General features: G+C 53.1%; 2 protein-coding genes across 6 annotated transcripts in view; both read right to left on the reverse strand.

The window, feature by feature from the left end:
- The window catches only part of PDK2 (pyruvate dehydrogenase kinase 2), a 115,393-nt gene that overhangs the window by 25,215 nt on the left and 70,718 nt on the right, over positions 1–19,460 (reverse strand). The window lies entirely within an intron of this gene.
- The window catches only part of ITGA3 (integrin subunit alpha 3), a 29,802-nt gene that overhangs the window by 4,772 nt on the left and 5,570 nt on the right, over positions 1–19,460 (reverse strand). The window contains exons 2-23 of one of the 2 annotated variants that reach the window (XM_072780119.1): positions 17,125–17,252; positions 16,726–16,805; positions 14,297–14,546; positions 12,625–12,711; positions 12,096–12,303; positions 11,423–11,619; positions 9,683–9,771; positions 9,419–9,555; positions 9,180–9,266; positions 8,068–8,135; positions 7,859–7,995; positions 7,098–7,247; positions 6,893–6,990; positions 6,411–6,558; positions 6,140–6,208; positions 5,216–5,295; positions 5,028–5,105; positions 4,199–4,301; positions 3,873–4,055; positions 3,566–3,688; positions 2,889–3,002; positions 1,808–1,906 (exon numbers count right to left, since the gene is read on the reverse strand). In XM_072780119.1, coding sequence (XP_072636220.1) covers positions 1,808–1,906; positions 2,889–3,002; positions 3,566–3,688; positions 3,873–4,055; positions 4,199–4,301; positions 5,028–5,105; positions 5,216–5,295; positions 6,140–6,208; positions 6,411–6,558; positions 6,893–6,990; positions 7,098–7,247; positions 7,859–7,995; positions 8,068–8,135; positions 9,180–9,266; positions 9,419–9,555; positions 9,683–9,771; positions 11,423–11,619; positions 12,096–12,303; positions 12,625–12,711; positions 14,297–14,546; positions 16,726–16,805; positions 17,125–17,252 — 2,713 coding nt within the window. Of the gene's footprint in view, positions 1–1,807; positions 1,907–2,888; positions 3,003–3,565; positions 3,689–3,872; positions 4,056–4,198; positions 4,302–5,027; positions 5,106–5,215; positions 5,296–6,139; positions 6,209–6,410; positions 6,580–6,892; positions 6,991–7,097; positions 7,248–7,858; positions 7,996–8,067; positions 8,136–9,179; positions 9,267–9,418; positions 9,556–9,682; positions 9,772–11,422; positions 11,620–12,095; positions 12,304–12,624; positions 12,712–14,296; positions 14,547–16,725; positions 16,806–17,124; positions 17,253–19,460 lie in introns of both variants that reach the window. The other variant, XM_072780120.1, reaches the window with a different exon arrangement.

The raw sequence follows: 19,460 nt of genomic DNA on the forward strand, positions 1-19,460 counted from the left end.
TTGACATACTAAAAATATATATCAATCCTTTGTCATATAAGCTAGAAACATTTTTATTTTTATTTATTTTTTTAAAGCAAAGACACATCTATTTATTTATTTATTTATTTATTTATTTATTTATTTATGATTTTATTTATTTATTCATAGAAACAGAGAGAGAAAGAGAGAGGGGCAGAGGCATAGGCAGAGGGAGAAGCAGGCTCCATGCAGGGAGCCTGACGTGGGACTGGTCCAGGGTCCCCAGGATCACACCCCAGGCTGCAGGCGGCGCTAAACTGCTGCGCCACCGGGGCTGCCCCATCTTTCTTTCTTTCTTTTTTTTTTTTTTTTTTTAAGATTTTTAAATTTATTCATGAGAGACACAGAGAGAGGCAGAGACACAGTCAGAGGGAGAAGCAGGCTCCATACAGGGAGCCTGATGTGGGACTTGATCCTGGCACTCCAGGATCACACCCTGGGCTGAAGGCAGGTACTAAACCGCTGAGCCACCCAGGTGCCCTAGAAACATTTTTTTTAACTTCTATTTATTTATGATAATCACAGAGAGAGAGAGAGAGAGAGGCAGAGACACAGGCAGAGGGAGAAGCAGGCTCCATGCACCGGGAGTCCGACGTGGGATTCGATCCCCGGTCTCCAGGATCGTGCCCTGAGCCAAAGGCAGGCGCTAAACCGCTGCGCCACCCAGGGATCCCCCTAGAAACATTTTTAAAAGCAATCTTTCGTTTGCCCTTCTAGTTGATCATTTCTTTTGCTATATATACAGATTTAAAATTTCATCCCATCTAATTGGTCAAATGTTCCCTTTGGAACTTCTGGGTTTAGTAAAATAACTCCCTCTTCCCATAATTAAAGACTATTAAGTTATTTTCTGAATTTTCTTCTGGTATATTAAGTTTTATTTCCCCTATTTAAATATTTAATCCAACTCCACTGTAGTTTTGGTTATCATGGGAGGTAAAGGTCTGTCTTTACTTTTCAAATGGGTTCTCCCAACACCACTTCATAATCTAATTTTCCCCTTTGCTTAAAAATGCCATCTGTAGGGACGCCTGGGTGGCTCAGTGGTTGAGCGTCTGCCTTTGGCTCAGGTCGTGATCCCCAGGTCCTGGGATCAAGTCCCACATTGGGCTCCCTGCAGGGAGTCTGCTTCTCCCTCTGCCTGTGTCTCTGCTTCTCTGTGTCTCTCATGAATAAATAAATAAATTTTTAAAATGCCATCCATATAATAAATTTCTATTCTGTTCCCTTGGTCTTTCTGGCCCTTCCTCCACTACCTTCATTTATTTTAGGAGCTGTGCCACAATATATTTAAGCAACCCTCCCTTCGTCTCCTGTATTATGTCCTCCATATCTCCACTACCTTTTCACAAAAAATGATGAACAGTTTTATCATTTTTTTTTCCTCTCAGATGTAACTCAGAATCAATTTTGAGAACTTTGTTTTCAAGTTTCCACGGAGATGGAACAACTTCACAGAGAAGTTGTAGGGATCAAATAAGCTCAAGCAAGAAACAAAACAAAAACAAAAACAAAAAAGCTCAAGCAGAGGCTCTCAGTCCTGGTTACACCTTAGAATCACCAGGGGGACTTGTAAAAATACCCAACCTGGTTGGATCCCACCCTCCACAGACTCAGATCGAATCGCTTAGGGGTATGGTCCAGACACTGGAAGTCCTCCAGAGGATTCCCATGTGCTGCCAAGATTGAGAACCATATCGCTAAAGCCTATGAGAGTGTTCTGAAAACATACCCTGCGCTCCCATGCCCTGGCCAGGCGCTGCTGCTCCTTAATACACTTACTTACCCACACGGTCTTGTTCTCCATGTTGATGGTGGGAATGCTGGTTCGGAGGAACAAGGTAGCCCAGCTGGCTACACTGACTCTGTCCAAGTCTCTGTAATCCTGGATTACAGTAAGCGGTGGAAAAGGGGGGAAAGGGTCAAAAGAAGCAGGTGAACCCCTGTGAGCCTCCCTCTTGACCCTGAGCATCCCCGCCCAGGGCACCCTCCCACCACATAGCATCTTTAAGCAGCACTCCAAGGGATCCAAGAGCCAGGCATCTCCACACACAAATGCACATCATTCATGCATCAGGTTCTAGGCCGGATGTTGGGGACAGCAGAGACAAGGAAGGTCACGGTCTAGGGTCAGGTCTCTGGGCTAAATCTGGCCTGTCCCATGCTTTTGTAAATAAGATATTTTTGGCACACAGCCACGCCCATTTGTTTCTATACTGTTTATGGTAGCTTGTGCTTAATCGCAGGACTGGGGATTTGGCAGCACATGCCCCACAAAAGCTGAGAAGATTTATTATCTAGTCATTTACAGAAAAATTTGGTCTAGGTGGCACGAGAAGGCTGGCAGTTAAGTGCAGCCCAGAGCAGAGCATGATAGGTGGTATGCGCGGCTTCTGAGAAAGTTCCGTGTCTGGAGAGGGTGCTTGCAGCTGGAAATCTCAGAAAAGACCTCACTGGAGGTGAAGCGGCTGGGGAGAGCTTGAAGGCTGATTAGGAGTTTACATGCAGAGATAACAGGAGGGGAGCTGGCATTCCAGGGGAAGAAACAGCACTGCAAAGACATGGAGGTGGGAAAGAAACAGATGATGAAGAAATAATGGACACAGGAGAGAAGGTCGTTTGGCTGGAGATGAGCATTACGTCACGTCGGCACCCAGGCACACAAGCTAACAAGGACGGGCATACTGTGACAGGTATACAATAATTCCCATGTAAAACACGATGCTGTCCCCGACACCCGCATGCGCACAGAGGCACACGTACACATGTGAGGCCTTGCTGTGACCCAGGCTCCACCCTCTCCCTGTTGGTCTCCCCACCCTGGCGGGAAGGTGGGGCAATGGAGGCCTCTAGACCCAGGCACTGACCTCAATGAAGGTGCTATTCCAGACTCGCGCCTGCACTGTCACATTGGTGATGACAGGGGTATCAGGAATGGGACACTCCAGCCACACGCAGCGCGTGTGGTCACTGCCACAGGTCTGAGGGGGGCAGGGAATATAGGATGTGAGACAGTCTGGTATAAATGGGGCCCAGCACCTCACACCCCCCACACTGAGCCTTTGCTCATGCCAGCTCCTGCCATCTGGACACCACCTCCTACCTCTCCACCCAGCTAGGCCTCAACTTGCTTCCCAGGCCTGTTCCTTTCTCATTCCCCACAGGGGCTTCCTACACCTCCCACGTCTCCCTGCCTCCCCTTCATCCTGCCTCTCCCATTTTCCAGCCCTAATGTCCAAGACTTTGAGCAGCTATATCACCCCCAACAGGATGGGGCTCTCAGGAATAAGCCAGCATCTCTTCCTTTGGCCCAATGTGTTGACTGCTCCCCAAGGGCAAGAGCAGTGGGGATACCCACCGAGGTAGGAGATGAGTCTTCCTCCCTCTGACTAGGGGCTCCTAAAGGCACAGAGGTCACATCATCTCATCAAACCAGGGTCTCCTGGTGACTAGAACACAATCTCCCTTCCTTCAGTGCCCCCTGGTGCCCACACACCCTATGCTGGTAGTGACAATCCCTTCCAACCTTGCCCTGGCCACTCACCAGCTTTTGCTCAGACTGGGCTTTTTTGGCAGCAGCCAGAGTGACTGGTGGGGGGCCCTGGTCTCCCCCTGGGTCCAGCTGTCTCCGCCTCCGCTGTGGAGATGGGGGTCTGTCCTCAGGGACCTGAGAAAGGAAGATGATGTTGGCTGGGAGGAATGAGTGGGAGCAGAGTCAGGGGAGAGGCAGGCTCCTAAAGGTATATGAGGAGAGGGAGGGCAAGACACTGGCTGGTCTGCCCTGCAGCATGCAAATGAGATATAATGCAAATGAGATGTAAATGTATTTCAACCCGAAATGGTGTCCTTACAGAGAGAGTCAGATTCAAAGGGTTGACAAGGTCTCCAGGTGGTCGGCAGGGCCAGGACCCATTGCCGTGGATGGTGATCTCTGTGGGGTACAGCAGCCACTTGCCATTGATGACTTCGTAGGGCCACTCCAGCCCTAGGACCAGGGTCCCCAGGGCTGCCAGCCCTTCTCCTACTGGGCCCACCTGTGGGCACAAGGGGGTGTCATGGCCACAGCCTCCTGGAAAACGCCCTCCATCTCACCCATCCCCAACCCTCACACCCTCAGACCCAGACCCATCCCCACCTTCCCAGGAGTCTCCACCCAGGGTCCCCATAGCCCCCTTACCTGGAATTCATACTTGAGGGGGCTTCCCACGTCCTCCACAGTTTTCATGCCAGATTCACCCATCACTGTCCCCCCAAAGAAACTTTGTAGCCGGTGATTCACTCTAAGGGTAAGAAAGATGCTGAAGTTTAAGGAGGTGGGAGGGGCCCGGCCAGAAGGGGTGGACATCAAGGCAGGCCAACTCCAGCTCTTCTTATATCAGGAAGATCTGAGATAAATCCTTGCTTTGCATTTACTATCTGTGTGCTAGTTATTGCTCAAGCAAATTATTTATCCCCCCAGACCCTCAGTTTTTCTATCTATAAAATGGAGTTCATAGCAGTTGCCATACATAGCATGGGGCTGCTGTGGGAAGTCAGTGGACTGCTGTATATAAAATTCCTAGTGGGGCACCTGGGTGGCTCAGTTGGTAGAGCATCTGCCTTCAGCTCAGGTCATGATCTTGGGTCCCATGTTGGGCTCCTTGCCCAGCAAGGGGGTCTGCTTCTACCTCTTCCCTCTGTTCCTCCCTATGCTTTTGTTCTCTTTCAAATAAATAGAAAAAATATTTTTTTTTTAAATTCCTAGCACCATGAGCTCTCAAGAAATGTAGGGCCACACCAACATCTTGGCCCCAGGGTGGCTGATTCCTCCACTGCTACCTCCCTCGCAAGGGGAATAATAGTAACAACAATAATGATAGTGCTTGTTGTTAAGGGAAAGTGTAACCCAGGGGAAGCAGAGGCCTGAGGATACCAGGCCTAGAGAGAGGTGTCCAAGGAGCTTGGGAGCCACGGGGACAGAGAGGCCGTAGCACAGACACGCAGGCTGGGGTAGGGGTGGTACCCACATGCTGAGTGAGGCCTGGAGTGTGTAGTCCACCAGCAGAGTCAGGGTCATGGGCCACAGGTTGTCCTGGTGACTTGACCTGGGGAGGGAGCGCAGGAAGTAGGGGAGAGGTATCAGCTGAGGCCTGGGTTGGAGGAAGTCCCAGGGTGCCTCCCTCCTGCCGCAGACTGGCTTCTTGAGGTCACTCACGTAGAGAGCTGCAGCTGCGCCTGGAGCTCCCTTGTGTGCAGGGTCACTCCGATGACCTCGAAGGCAATGAGCAGCTCCATCTGCCATGAGGGCCAGGGAGGCAGAGAGGGGCATTTGGGGCCAGGCAGAGGTGATGCCATGGGGGAGAGAGGGGCTGAACATTATGCTGGGAGTTGGTTCTCCAGCTTCCTCCTCCCACCCCATTCTGGGCAGAGTCTCCACCTGCCCACCTGTGTCCACTCTTTCACCTTGTTAGCCTCTTCTTGCTTCCCTGTCCCCTTCTTCTCTGTCCATGCCCTCTCTGCTTTCAACTACATGGCACTGAGCAAGTTACTACACTTTTCTTTTTTTAAAAAAAATATTTATTAATTTGTGAGTGAGAGTGTGTAAGAGGCTAGGGGGAGGGACAAAAGGGGAGGGAGAGGGAGAGGCAGAGAATCTCAAGCAGATTCCCTGCTGAATGCAGAGCCCCAAGCAGAGCTTGATCTCACCACCCTGAGATCATGACCTGGGCTGAAATCAAGAGTGAAGCACTTAACTGACTGAGCCATCCAGGTGTCCTGGTTACTCCAACTTTTTAAATCTATATTTTCTTTCTATGAAAATCATCTATTTTCTCATAAGGTTGTGAGAATAACAGCATAAAAAAAAAGCGTGAGCATTGGACTCAGGGCCTGGCACATAGTAGGTGCTCAGCAAAATCCAGTTCTTCACTTCCTCCTGCTCTAGCTTTGTGCTCCCTAGTGGCCCCATTTTTCTTAGTCTCCGGGTCTCTCCCCATGTCCTCCTGTATCTCCCTGTCCCCCACCCTGGCTCTTTGCTTCAAGGAAGCCTGGGAAGCAGGCAGGCCGACCCAAGGTTAAGGGGCTCATCAGAGTAAGAGCCTGGGATCCACAGGTCTGGGAAGGTGTGACCAGCACTCACCCTCTGGTTCCGTTTGAAGGGGTTCCCCAGTTCACAGACAATGGTCTCATTGGCCTGGCACATCCCAGCCTGAGGAAAGAAGAATCCGGTCTGAGTGGTCAGAGTAGGGCATCTCCCGCCCCTTTCCTGTGGCACTGGATCTGATGCCCTAGGGGCTCGAGCACTGGGTGCTCGTAGCATTAGAGATACTGCAGACGCCTGAGGAAGCCCAGCCGAGAGGAAGTGGGTAGGGTGGGCACAGGACAAATGGGGTGTGGGGGCAGGTACTCACGGGGCGCACTGAGGACAGCAGCAGGGCGGGAGGCACCGCCAGGGTGAGCAGCGCCTCGTGGGCATCTTCCCCAGCGCGCTCCCTGCTCGGGGTGTTGGTCACGTCGATGCTCAGGAACAGCTTCCGGCCGTCTCTGCTGTACTGCAGCCTGAGGGGCAGGACCCCAGGCCTGAGCCCGGAGCCCCGCCCCGGGTCAGTTAGGCCCCGCCCCTCAGGTCTACTGAGTGAAGAAAGTCCGTTCTTGGGACAGCCAGGCCCAGCCCTCTAGCCTCCCCTGGAGAAGAAAGCCCCTTTCCTGGCCAGCACAGGCCGCCGGGAGCATCCCCCCCCCGCCCCGCGCCAGTCAATGTCCCTGCCCCCAACTCGCCTCTCCCTGCGGCCCCGCCCCTCAGATCGTCCAGGGCCCCGCCCCTCACCTCCTGTTGGCCAATGAAGGCCCGCCCCGCCCTGCCCTTGGCCAATCAGCGAGGCCCAGAGCGCACCTGCTCAGCGGCTGCCCCAGCTCGGACACGAAGGCCGCCTGCATCTGCAAGTTACTGTCGCATTTGTTGTCCTGGCCGCACTCTTTCTGGAAGTGGACCTGGGGGTGGCCAGAGGCGTGAGGACCCCCCCCCCACACACACACAGCGCCCTCTGGCCCCACAGCCTTCCCGGCCCCCCCGCCCTCCCGGCTCCGGCCCCACCCACCTCGGTGTGGTTCTCCAGAGCCTGCGCCTGGTTCAGGACCGGATAGGGATCCAGGGACTTCAGCCCCAGCCGGGGGCGCTCAGGCATCCTCAAAGGTAGAGAGTAGTTCATGGAGATGACGATGGGACGGAGTTTGTCCCGGAGGTTGTCCTGGGAAATGAGGGGGAGCTGAACCCAGCAATGCGTTCCCATCCCCCGCCACACAGGTTAACTCTTCACACCGCCCTGACCCTCAAAGAGATGAGGTCCCCCCACCCTGAAAAACCCCAGTAAGACTGAACCCCCTCTGGTCCTGTCATAAAATTGACCCCCTTCCCACAACTTTGATCCACAAGCGAGGTGATGGGACTCCTCCCCAGATATGGGGGTGGGGGTGAAAGGGGGGATTGTTGAGCCTCCCTTTATCCCTGTGGCCCCCAGGATCAGCTCTTTCAACCATGATATCCTAGAGAGGGGCTGAGCTGGTCCCCCACTCACGAACCTCTTCCCCCCCCAGACATCAACTAAATCAAGAGTCTCACACCCCTCACTTATCTCAGAGGTGATGAGCCCTATGGCGCCTATCCCCACTCCGAGGCTCTCTATCTCTTCCTACCACATACTGTGCCCTATACTTCCTGTAACCCTATGGTCTTCCAGGCCAACGTCCCCCACATCTGTCTTTGGGGAAACTCCAGTCCCTCACCCCTGCCCTGTACAGACTCTGGATACCTCCTCCAGAGAACTTGGAGCAGGTGTCCTGCCCCTTGCCCCTCTCTCACCATCAGGAGCAGTTCCAGCTTCTGGCAGTGCATGTCTGGCATGGAGAAGAAGCCGTGGAAGATAGCTGACTGGCTGCGTGCAAAGCGAAGCCTAGGGGGGCGGCGGTCCCGGTCGGCCTCCAGTGTGTAGGCCAGAGCTAGAAATGGATGGGGTGTTATCCAGTGGTCAGGTAAGCATGCCCCTCCCTGCTCCATACCCCCACACTCACTGATGTTTCGCCTGTAGTTGGGGTTCCCAGCACTCTGGTTGTAAGCAAAGCACAGCTCCACCTGCACACTGTTGGGAATCAGAAGACACATAGGAGGTCACAGGGGAACCCAGTCATCCAGGCCCTGGCCTTCACCCCTGCACTGGGCAAGGGAAAACCAGGGCCCTTAGGCAGAAAGGCAGGGGCAAACCTGGGGAGTCCACACAGCTGGTTTGGGGGTGTCCTGGGCCTCTTCCCTCCCCACTCCCACTAAAGCCATAGGAAACAGGTTAGAGGAGCTCCTGGGTAGTTCAGTTGGTTAAGTGCTGGACTCCTGGTTTTGGCTTGGGTCATAAGCTCAGGATCATGAAATCTAGCCCCTCACTGGACTCTGCACTCAGCGGGGTGAGAGGTCACCAATGGGGAAACTGAAGCTCCCTCCTTCAGAAGGAGTTGCCTGAAGTCATCAGTTGTTTGGTGCCCTGCACAGTCTTGTACAGGATGCACTGTCTAGATCTCCTTCTCCCACTCACCCCTGCTTTCTGCTCTGGGTCCCTTTGCTTGTTGATCAGGCCTCATTCACACAAAGGCCTCAGGGTCATCACCCTCATTACTGACACTATCTTAGCAACTAATATATTCTGAGCACTTTGGGTGTATAAGGTGCCATGTGAAGGTCTTTTTGTACATTATCTCATTAAATTATTATAACAATCCTATAAATTCATTATTATTATTAACTTTGTCTTACAGGCAAGAATCTGAGACTCAGATTAACAATTTGCTCAAGGTGGCTCTCTCTCCCACCCACCTATCTCCCTCTTCCCTCCTCCTCCAGGACCTCACTCCCCAGAGTCCACCGCTACCACTGCAATGGGAATTGCTGGGATTGAACAAGGTGGTCTAGAGCCCCTACTCCTAACCACCATGCTCTAATATCCCTCCAGTTTGCCCATGACCTCCTGCAAGGAAGTTGGCTTTTTTAATAAGGTTGGGTAGGAGGGGCAATGCTTACCCCAGCACTCATCTCATATCAGGAGCAGCCAAGGGAGGGGGCTGGGAGCCAAGGTCCTTCCTGGCATGCCCATACATAAGGAGGGGTGCGTGGACAGAACAAGGGCTGAGAGTCTCACCAGGAGGTGGCTGTGCAGAGTGCAGGATCCAGCACAGATGGCCTGGCCACCAGTGTCTTGTGGAGGATGTTGATGACAGGCCGTGCCCTACATAGAAAACACACATATACCAGTGCCCCCTGCCTGCCCCCTGTCAGGACAGGACTGTGGCTCAGGCTTGCATGGGCCTGGTGTTGAAGGTGGGCAGAGATGGGACTGCATGCAGACAGGGCTGGAAGAGAAAAAGGCCCCTGGCTTACCGCAGCAGGACAATGCGGTCTGACAGGCTCCCCACAAGCAGGTCTGGGTACAAGTTCTCATCCACATCCATTCGCCCACTCAGTGAGTAGCCAAAGGTGGCCAAGCCAGGCAGTCCCAGCTCCTCCCCATGGATTACCTGGGAAAAGGGGGAAATGGTGAGGACAGGCTCAGGGTGAGCCCTGGGGAGTGGGGCCTAGTGGTAACAGGGAGAGGGCGGGTGAGGGGAAGGAGGCAAAGCTCCCTTTGTTCCTGTCCATTCATACCTGCTGCGGCTCTCTGAGGAGCCCCCTGGAGCTGCTGTGGTAGATGTACACTTTGCCCAAGCCCTCGAACGGGGCTCCCACAGCAATGTCTGGGGAAGAGAGGCAGGACAGGTCACCCTGAGTATGATGGGCCCCAAGTCCCCCGGACCTTGCACTCCAGGTCATGGGGTCCAGCAGGAAATTGACCTCACACTGCCAGACAGTGCTCAGAACATCAGGGAACAGAGCTCTGCGGCTCAAGATTAAAACTGGGACCACTGTGAGCCCAGTTGCTCCTTTTCTATGTGGGAAGGTAGGTCTAGGAGAGGCAAGTGATTTACCTAAAGTCACACAGCCGGTTAATATCACAAGCAGGCCTAAACTCCAGATGCCTGCCCACTGGCCTAGTGTTTGTTTTCCCTTACTATGGTACCTTCCATCCCCACCACCAACCTCCCCTTCAGACACCCAGTTCTTCTAATGACATTTACCAGAAGAGCCACAAAAGGAAGTGTTCCCCACTGGTGACTTTGCCAGGCAGTTATCAAGCACTCATCTCACTTAATCCTGACAAGATTGCTGGGGGTAGGTACTGCCGTCCCATTTTAAAGGTGAGGAAGCAGAGTCAGAAACCAAAGTCACACAGCTAATGAGTAGAAAAGAGGATAGTTGAGTCCATATCTAACACCAGGGGCTGGAATTTTAATCACACTATAACTTTCCATGTTAAAACTCTTTAGACTTTAGACTTCTAAAAATTCTAACCATCATTGCCACAAATAAACCCCAAATGTTTTATTATCTTCTTAAACTTTACTAAACTCTTGCTAGTTCACTGCTTTTGATCTGATAGGGCCTAGGTAACCAGAAAGCCAAGCTTGTTAGAAAAGTATGTAAAGGAAAGAGTAAGCAGGTCCTGAGTAGAAACCGGATGCCTCTTCTATCAGTAAATGCTTAGGCTTTGCTAACTGAACTTTGAACTTTCTAGCACCTACTTTGGCTCTTTAGAGACTCCTCTGCCTTCCTTTTGGTTCTCAGGTATGTTCTGGGAAATTGAGGTGGTCAAAAAAGTGGTTTCCAGATAAGTCAGGTGCTCCCATGGCAACCAGGCTCTTCCTAAATCTCTTTCCTTGATACCCCAGGTCTGACTGGTCCCCAAGTCCTGCAGAGCACTGGACATCCTCTATATCTGGGGTTCCCACTTTATCCCAGCCCTTAAATCCCGTACTTGATATAATACATTCTTGATATTAACACCTCCAGCCTTGCTGTCCCCAGCTATCCCATGTACCCTCCAGGATCAGCTTTCAAGGTACCAAGCTATGATATCACATCCCTGCGCAAAACCTTTTCTGGACGCCCCTCCACCATTTTCCAAATGTAAAGCCCCAGTTCCTCTGCCTGGCTTTCAAAGCATCCACTCCATCTCCACACTGCCCCTCCAGCCTCATGCATCTCTAATGTGAACACCCTACATCTACTAAATTTGGGTAGATCAGACAAGTATCCCACACTCATGTTGTGCCCCTCATTGTGCACACTCAGCCCAGCCCCTGATGCCGGGAGGAGGGGTATATCCAGTCCTCCGGGAGGCCCACCGAGCTCACCACTCGTGGCTCCCTTGCACAGCCTCTCTCTATTACTGCTGTGAGCTCCTTGGACTCGGGCCCCATCCCGTCTCCTTTTCGGGCCCTGTCAAGCCTGGTATGCAGCTGACACTCCATTAGTGGGTATGCTGGGGTTAGGAGTGCTGGCTCGTACCCTGGAATCCATCCTGGTTGATGTCACCAATGCTGGCCACGGAGAAGCCAAAGGCGGAGCGACTCGGGCCATGAAGAAGGAGGGAGGGGTGGGCAGGGAAGGAGGTGCCTGCCTGGTTCATGAAGACATAGATGGCACCCCCTACCTCTTCTTTCCGCTCAAAGTAGTATGGGGCTCCCACCAGGATGTCCTGCCACCTGCAAAGGAGAGAAGGAGGGAGAAACAGGAGTGTGGGGTCAGCCTCCAATATACAACATAACTCTTGTTTAGCAGACACAGTTGTGCCAGGGCACAAGGCTATACAAATGGCATCTCTGGCCATGGTTCACGGGAAGGACATGGAAATGCTAACATGACCCATCTAATAGGAAACACAGGTCATGGAGAAGCCATGGAGGGCAGATCACACCCAAACAACCCATATCCCCTAGAACCATAAAATGACAAAAGGAGATGCAGGTGTCATGCAATTGACATGTAAATACCCAGAACCGCATCAAGTCTCATTGCAAATCAATATGCAAATTAGACTTGCAAATCCCTGTAAACAGCATGCAAACAAATGAACAATCACAACCTTGCATTTCTCTGGGAAAAAAAAGCATTTCTCTTGGGCAAGCCTGCCCCCCTCACCCATTCTCCCTGGTCCCAGAGAATGTCCCTGGAGTCTCACCCATCATTGTTCAGGTCTGCCAGGGCAATGGCGCTGCCAAAATAGGCGCCCACCTGCGTACCCTCCAGCACCTGCCTCCTCCGCAGGTCTCCGCCTGCCTCCTGGCTCAACAAGAAGACAGCACCCATATGTCGGTGCCGGGGAGCACCTGTCACAATGGTGATGTCCGTGGGATGCAGGATGGCGCTGCCCACCTGCACCGTGTATCCTGGGATGGGGGAAAGGTGGTCAATCAAGGCCCAGTGAACTTTGCCCCTTCCACTCTGGATCCAGCCCCTCAGACTCCCCAAATATCTTCTATTCCAAGTTGGACAAGAAAGTGGACTCTGGATGAGTTTTGGGTGCTCAGAACAGGCCCGGCATACAGGTGGTGCTCAACAAGTGTGTGCTAGTTGAACTAAATGCCACTAGTCACACATATGCCATGGTGTCACTCTTCCACCAGGCACTGAAGGTGAGAGGCCAGTGTGCTGGGAATGGGGTCACCTTCTTCCTCCACCACCCAAGGAGCCACCACAGCTGGACTCACCAATATAGAGGTTTCCTTGGTCCTCTGGGTCCTTATAACTAAATTCGGATAAATCCCAGTCCTTCCGCTGAATCATGTAGCTGTTTCCTTCACAAGAATTTCAGGAGGGGAAAGGGAGGAGCTGAAATCACTCCCTTCAACCACCACATCCAGGTCCCCCTGCCGCCCCCACCCAAGAAAAATATAACAACACCTTTTATTTGTGAGCATTTTGCCTTTGGCAAATCACATCCACTTTATCTTAGTCATTCTGTGAAGTAGAATGATAATGCCCATTTTGCAGATGAAGAAAGCAAGGCTCAGGGACAGGGGATAGTTGCTGAGCCAGGGCTGGAATCTGGTCATCCAGGCTCCTGGTTACTAAGTGACACTTCCCTCACTGGAGACACTGAGGCCAGACTCCATGCTGTTATCTCCTGATCCTGCCCCCAAGCTTGGGCTGCGTACCTGCCCCTGTGCCCTGGGGCTGCTGCTGGAGAGTACCTGCTGCCCTGCCCTGCCCTGGCGAGATTCTAAAGGACCAGGAGTAGGGGAGGCAGGATCAGAGGACTGAGCAGAGGCCTCTGCCTCCAGTGAGTCTGGAGCTACAACTATGCCCTAGGCTACCTGTTGGTCAAGAGGAGATGATTCAGGGCTCCCTCTGCCTGTTGATTCTGCAATTAAGAAGGATGCAGGGGATCCCTGGGTGGCTCAGCGGTTTGGCGCCTGCCTTTGGCCCAGGGCGTGATCCTGGAGTCTGGGGATCGAGTCTCGCATCGGGCTCCCTGCACGGAGCCTGCTTCTTTCTCTGCCTGTGTCTCTGTGTCTCTCTCTCTGTGTCTCTCATGAGTAAATAAATAAAATATTTTTTAAAAATAGAAAAAAAAAAAAAAGAAGGATGCAGTAAGGAGAGAAGGCTCAAATGTAGCTATAACCTGTGTGGTGGAGAAAGGCAGAGATGGCGGGGTGAGCCCCAGCCCCCCGCCGAGTGGTAGTGTGGCCATGCAGCTACAAGCATGGTTCTTGATACAAAGAAATACTCCACAGGTCCCCTCAAAGATTGGCCTGTATGTATTGACGAGAACAAATGCCCCAACTTGTTGATAAGTGGGAAGAGAAAGTAGCAGGACAGCATGTTTAATGTGATTCTGTGTATGTGTGTGGTTTTAAAGATATCTATATATTCTAAAATAGAGGCTCCGCAAGACACTTGGCAGTCTGCACAGGGAAACAGGACAAGGGAGGTGGGTGGGAGAAGAGGGGCACTTTTACTCTTTGTTTCTCCAAATCCTACTGTCCCAGTTAGTAGTTGTACCAGGAGCATGTTTTACTTTAATAACTTTTTTTTTTTTTTTTTTTTTTTCTTTAATAAGGTTTTAAGTGCTTGAGGTGGAGTCAGATGGACGTGTGTTTCAGTTCAGGTCTGGTAACTTACTGTCAGCCTTGGGCAATTGACTTCACTTCTCGGAGGCTCAGTCTTCTATAAAACGGGTGCAAGGACACTTGCCTCATAAAAGTCTTTTAAGATTAATAGACATAATAAGCGCTTGAAGCGATGTGGGCAAAGACGTCTCTTCTGCCCTCTAGTGTGGAGGGTCTGAGCCAGATGTCCCTGTAGCTACCTGGGAGTGGGTGGTCTCTGCTCCTCCTTCACCCTCCCCATCCTCCTCCCCCCATCCCCCACGGCCCCTACCTTTCCAGTTGTAGGCACCGGGAGCACCGAAGTACACGGTATTCTGGGTGAAGCCGCCGCTGGTGCCCAGCTGGCACATGCCTGTTGCCAGGTAGTCAGTGTTGCTATTACACATCTCATTGTGGTAGGTCTGCCAATCATCAGTGGGGTCCAGCTCGAGGTCATTGCCCCGCACATAGCACTTGCCCACCATGCGCCGCTGGTCCTCCGATCCTGACCATAGCACCTGGGTGTAGCGGTGGGCGCAGACCTGGGGACACACCCCCCCAACACACACAGCCTGAGCCTGTGGCCAGTTGTCTCCTTGGCCCTTTGCACCTCTGGCTTTGCTGGAGAGGAGCTGGAAAAGGTCTCTGGGCTTTTCTTTCTTCCCACAGTGACACCTGGACCTGTGTCTCCTTTCCAGGATTCAGAAATCTGCGCTGAAGGCTGGGAACACTTTTGGGGAAGGCCAGGAGGTCCTGGATTTGAGAGCCTTACAGATCTTGGCAAAAGGAAAAGGGGAAAGGATGAGGGAATGTGGGTCCAGGCTCTTGGGTCTAAAAGGAGCTAGTTAGGGGCACGCCTGGGTGGCTCAGTGGTTGAGTGTCTGCCTTCGGCTCAGGGTGTGGTCCCGGAGTCCCAAGATCGAGTCCCACATCAGACTCCCCACAGGAAGCCTGCTTCTCCCTCTGCCTATGTTTCTGCCTCTCTCTCTCTGTGTCTCTCATGAATGAATAAAATATTTTCAATAAACAAACAAACAAACAAACAAACAAACAAACCTAGATACAAAGCAGATTAAGGAACTTACTTCTCTGCTGTGCCCTCTTCATGGATGGGCCATTATTAAAATAATAGCAATGACAGCAGAAATAACAGCTAACACCTACTGAGTCTTTACTGTATGCTGGACAGAAGTCTAAACTCCTCTCATATTGCCTCCAGGATGCCTCCCAATATCCCTGGGGAGTAGAGACAATTTCTACCACCACCCCCCCATTTTAGATAAGAAAACTGAGGCACAGAGAACTAAGTCTCTAAGATCTCACATCTAGAGAGAAGCGGAGAATACTCAAACCAAGGCTGTCAGGCTCCTGAGTCTGAGCTCCTAAGCGCTAGGCTGCTCCACCTCTCTGGTAGCTTCTCCCCACATACTGGAGGTGTTCAACAAACAGCTGCAGGACAAATCAGGCAGAACAGGGCATTTGTAAAACAGCAGGGGCAGGCGAAACCCAGAACTGGGCTTGGGTCTTGCTTGCTTGCTCTCTGTGTCTCCTGCCAGCTGTGAGCTCCAGCAGCAGCAGGCCTGAGTCACTGCTAAGCTTCCAATGTTAGCAGATGCGCGACACACAGTAGGGGCTCACTGCACATTTGGTTTTTTTTTTGTTTTTTTTTTTAGATTTTATTTATTTATTTATGAGAGAGAGAGAGAGAGAGAGAGAGGCAGAGACACAGGCAGAGGGAGAAGCAGGCTCCATACAGGGAGCCTGATGTGGGGCTCGATCCCGGGTCTCCAGGATCACGCCCTGGGCCGAAGGCGGTGCTAAACCACGGAGCCAAACCACGGAGCCACCCAGGCTGCCCTGGACATTTGTTGAACGGGTAAGCAGACAACTGCTGAAGGGCCTGGGACCTGCAATTGCCTTAAATGGAATGCTAGACCACCTGCTGTCCATAACATGGTTCTAAAAATGGCATTTCAGTGAACTGATGCAAACCCCTGGAGCTTAAAACAGTGTTCAAAGGTGAAAGAAATGCAACAGGGATGACCATGGGGGTGGCGATTGATTAGAAGGGGGGCACACTTTCTGGAGTAATGTAAATATTTCTTTAATGAGTGTCAGTTACACAGGTGTTTCATTTGTCAAACCTCATTAAAACTCAATATCAGTACATTTTGCTATCTGTAAATTTCACATCACACTTTTTTTTAAGTGGGGGGGAAAAAAAAGGAAAATCGCCTATCTGGGATTCAGAAATTGAGACCCCAGGGGCTGACACTGAAGAATGTAGCCAGGAAGTGACAAGTGACAGCAGGGAGTGGCCCCCAAAGCCCAGGGGGTGAGCTGGGGTCAGAAGGGCTGTGCCTCTTCCGCGGGCCAGCCTGTCAGGAAGGAGCGGGCCCAGGCCACGCTGCCCCGGGCTCTCTCTGCCCTTTTCTCCTCAGTTCCCTCAGCTCATTCCCATGAAGGGTGAGCACCCCAGGAGGGGAAAGGAAGTGGGTGATTCAGACAGGACCCAAGCCATGCCAGGCCCTGGAAGCATGCCATAAGTGAAGGATCAAGGGGACACTTGGGCCCATGGAGACATACAGTCATATAAATGGACATTTGCAAGGTCCCAGCTCACTCACTAAAGACTCCTCTCCCACCCTCTGCTTCCCTCCCCAGCTCCTGGGAAATGGAGAGGGCAGGAGTGGGGGGAGCGGACAGTAAGTGCCCACTTACCAGGACTCTGCCCGCAGGGCCCTGGCTGGCCACAGTCACCCCGAGCCACATGTCCTCAATAATGTGATGGTCAGGGTCACCTGTGGGCATGGGAGGGATCATGAGCCAGGGCACCCATCTTCCTGGTGCTTGGAGCCTCCAGTGGGCAGGAGTTGGTCTTCCTGGCTTTCCACTACTGTAGGCAGCCCTCCCTTGCCCTCCTCCAGCTCACCAGGAATCTCAGCTCTACAAATCCCATGTAGTCCCACTTTCCCCTAGAGCTCCCTCCCCCCAGCTGGACAAGAAGACTAGAAACCCAGGTAAGCCTGATAGCTCCTCCAGGTCACCCTCTGTGCTACCTGCCCCCCTCCCCGACCAGGCTCCTGTCCCCGCGCTGATCCTCAGCGCCTTTTCCCTCACTTTTCTCTGAGATGTCCATCCGCTCACAGTCGTTCTTGTGGGCAGTGAGTGGGCACAGGTACACGGCACCGGTCCGGTTGGTATAGCCATCAGGCACAGCGAGGTCCTGGGGAGCACCAGCCAGGAGCCTGGGGTGGGGGGTGGGGGGCAATGAGGCTGGTGGGCCTGGGCTCAGACTTCCCAAAGCCTGCTGCAAACAACTTTCTGTTCAATATGTTTGCTGAGCGTCTGCTGCGTCCCTGGTGCCAGGCTGTGTGCCAGGCTCTGGTATCGGGAGATGAATGGATCCTGGCCCCTGCCCTCCAGGAGTGGCCAATGCAGGAGAGGCAGGCAAGAAAACAGATATCTGCAGTGAGGGCCTCGGGAGAGGAAAGCAGGGTGCAAACCTGCCCAGACCCAGTGTTGGGGGGGTAGTCTAGGAGGCTCACGTAAGAGGGGAACCTGGCCAGAGTCTGAGAATGATGACCAGGGCTCACCAGGAGAAAGGAAGGAAGGGCACTTCAGGCAAAGGTATGACATGTGCAAGGGCAGGAAGCATGAGCAAGCAGGGTGACTCAGGATTTGCAAGGCTCTTTATACAGCAGGAGCTGGGAACATGGAGGAGGGACCCAGGGGGCAGGGGGACCTGGGCGGGGGGTGGGGGGAGGTGGGGGGTGGAAGGGGAGCCCAGAAGGGCAGGTTGGGAAGGGATTTTTAAGCAAGGGAGTGACATGATCAGATCTGGGGTTTGAAAGGAATGTTTGGCATCTGAATGACATGGTCAGATCTGGGTTTTGAAAGGAATGCTTTGGCCTCTGAGGTGAAGGTAGACGGGAAGAGAGAATGACCAGGGGAATCCCCGCACAGGGATCAACTTCCAGAGCGGCCTGAGAACACGTGAAGGGGGTAGGGGCAGTGCTGGAGGCCTGGGTCCCTCCTAGGTCTAGGGGCTAGCACTGAAGAATGGCAGCAGGAGATGACAACTGAATGCAGTGGGTGTCCCCAAAACTGGAGCCGCATGAGCTGCAGCCAGCAAGGCCCCTGAGTGACCTGCGTGAGGTCTACTCTCCCTGGCACGTCACTGCCACTACCCTGAGACAGGCATACAAGGGCTGGGAGTGCTGGGTACCTGGCCCTTTGGACAGTGGGGCCACAGGGCCACATTCTTGGCAGGTGGGCACGAGAGTGGGGATTGGCCCCAACCTGCCCAGCACCCATCTTTGGGGAAAATGACTGCAAAGCAAGTTCCTACAAGGGTGCTTAGGGCCCTCGCCACCCACCCCATCCCAGACAGGTGGCTAGAGGAGAGGAAGGCAGATCAGCCTGGAAGCAGTATCTCAGAAGACAAGGTCCTTGGCCCACCAGTATGAGAAATCCCCAGCATATTTGTTAAAAAACGGCAAATTCCTCAGCCTACCACAGACCATCTGCATTGCATCTGGGGGTAGGGCCCTAGAACCTGCATATTTAACATGTATCCCAAGTACTGTGCACCTCAGTTTGAGAAGACAGCTCTACCACCCTTTGCTCTCGGGATATCACCTCCTGGTAGCCTCTAGACATTCTGCTAGGATTGCCAGCCAGATCCTGATGGACACAGCCTCCTGGGTGGCAGGTACCTCCTAGGTACCCCTCGATCAAGCTCCAGCAACACTATCACCCCGAGGCTCTGGGCTTCCTGCCAGAGTCTGGAGGTACACAGCAACGGCCCCGCCTGCAACTCCTGCCTGGGACCTGTGAGTGAGGGCTCCAGGGAGTGGGCAGGGCAGGGCCTGGGCATGCCGGGACCTGGGGTGCCTCCGCCCACTGGCTGTGAGGAATGCACTGCCTGGGGTGCTGGGAAGGGGTGGGATCTCTGCCTGCGCCTCACATCTCAGCTCAGAGCTCACCCTGGGAAGCATCCCTGGGGGCAAGGGTGCAGCTTCTCCAAGCAGAGCAGTGCTAGGAGGGGCTGGGGGAAAGCTGGCAGGGCACCAGGGTGGCAGCCAGGCCCCATTAGTCACCCTCTGCCCGGCTGGAGAGGGTGCTCGGTGAGTCCGCTGCCTGACCACCCATGGACATCTGCCCCGGCGCCACTGACAGGTGAGAGAGGGAAGCAAGAGCCTGTGGGAAAGGAACTTAAGGGCCTGGTTCTCGGCTTTGTTCTGCCTCCTGGGGCAATTTTTTCCGTCTCTGAGCTGTAAGTGCTTCATCTGTGAAATGGGAACAGCAGCTGTCCCATCAACCTCCAGGGCTGTTGAGGGGAACAAACAGGTTCATTCTTCACAAGAGCTTTCTGACTCCGAAGTCATGGCCAACGTGAGCACTGTCTGTCCAGTTTCTGGCGGCATCAGGGACTGGCCCTGGCTCACCCCCAG

The sequence above is a fragment of the Canis lupus genome, chromosome 16 (assembly GCF_048164855.1).
Source record: "Canis lupus baileyi chromosome 16, mCanLup2.hap1, whole genome shotgun sequence".
Taxonomy (NCBI): Eukaryota; Metazoa; Chordata; class Mammalia; order Carnivora; family Canidae; genus Canis; species Canis lupus.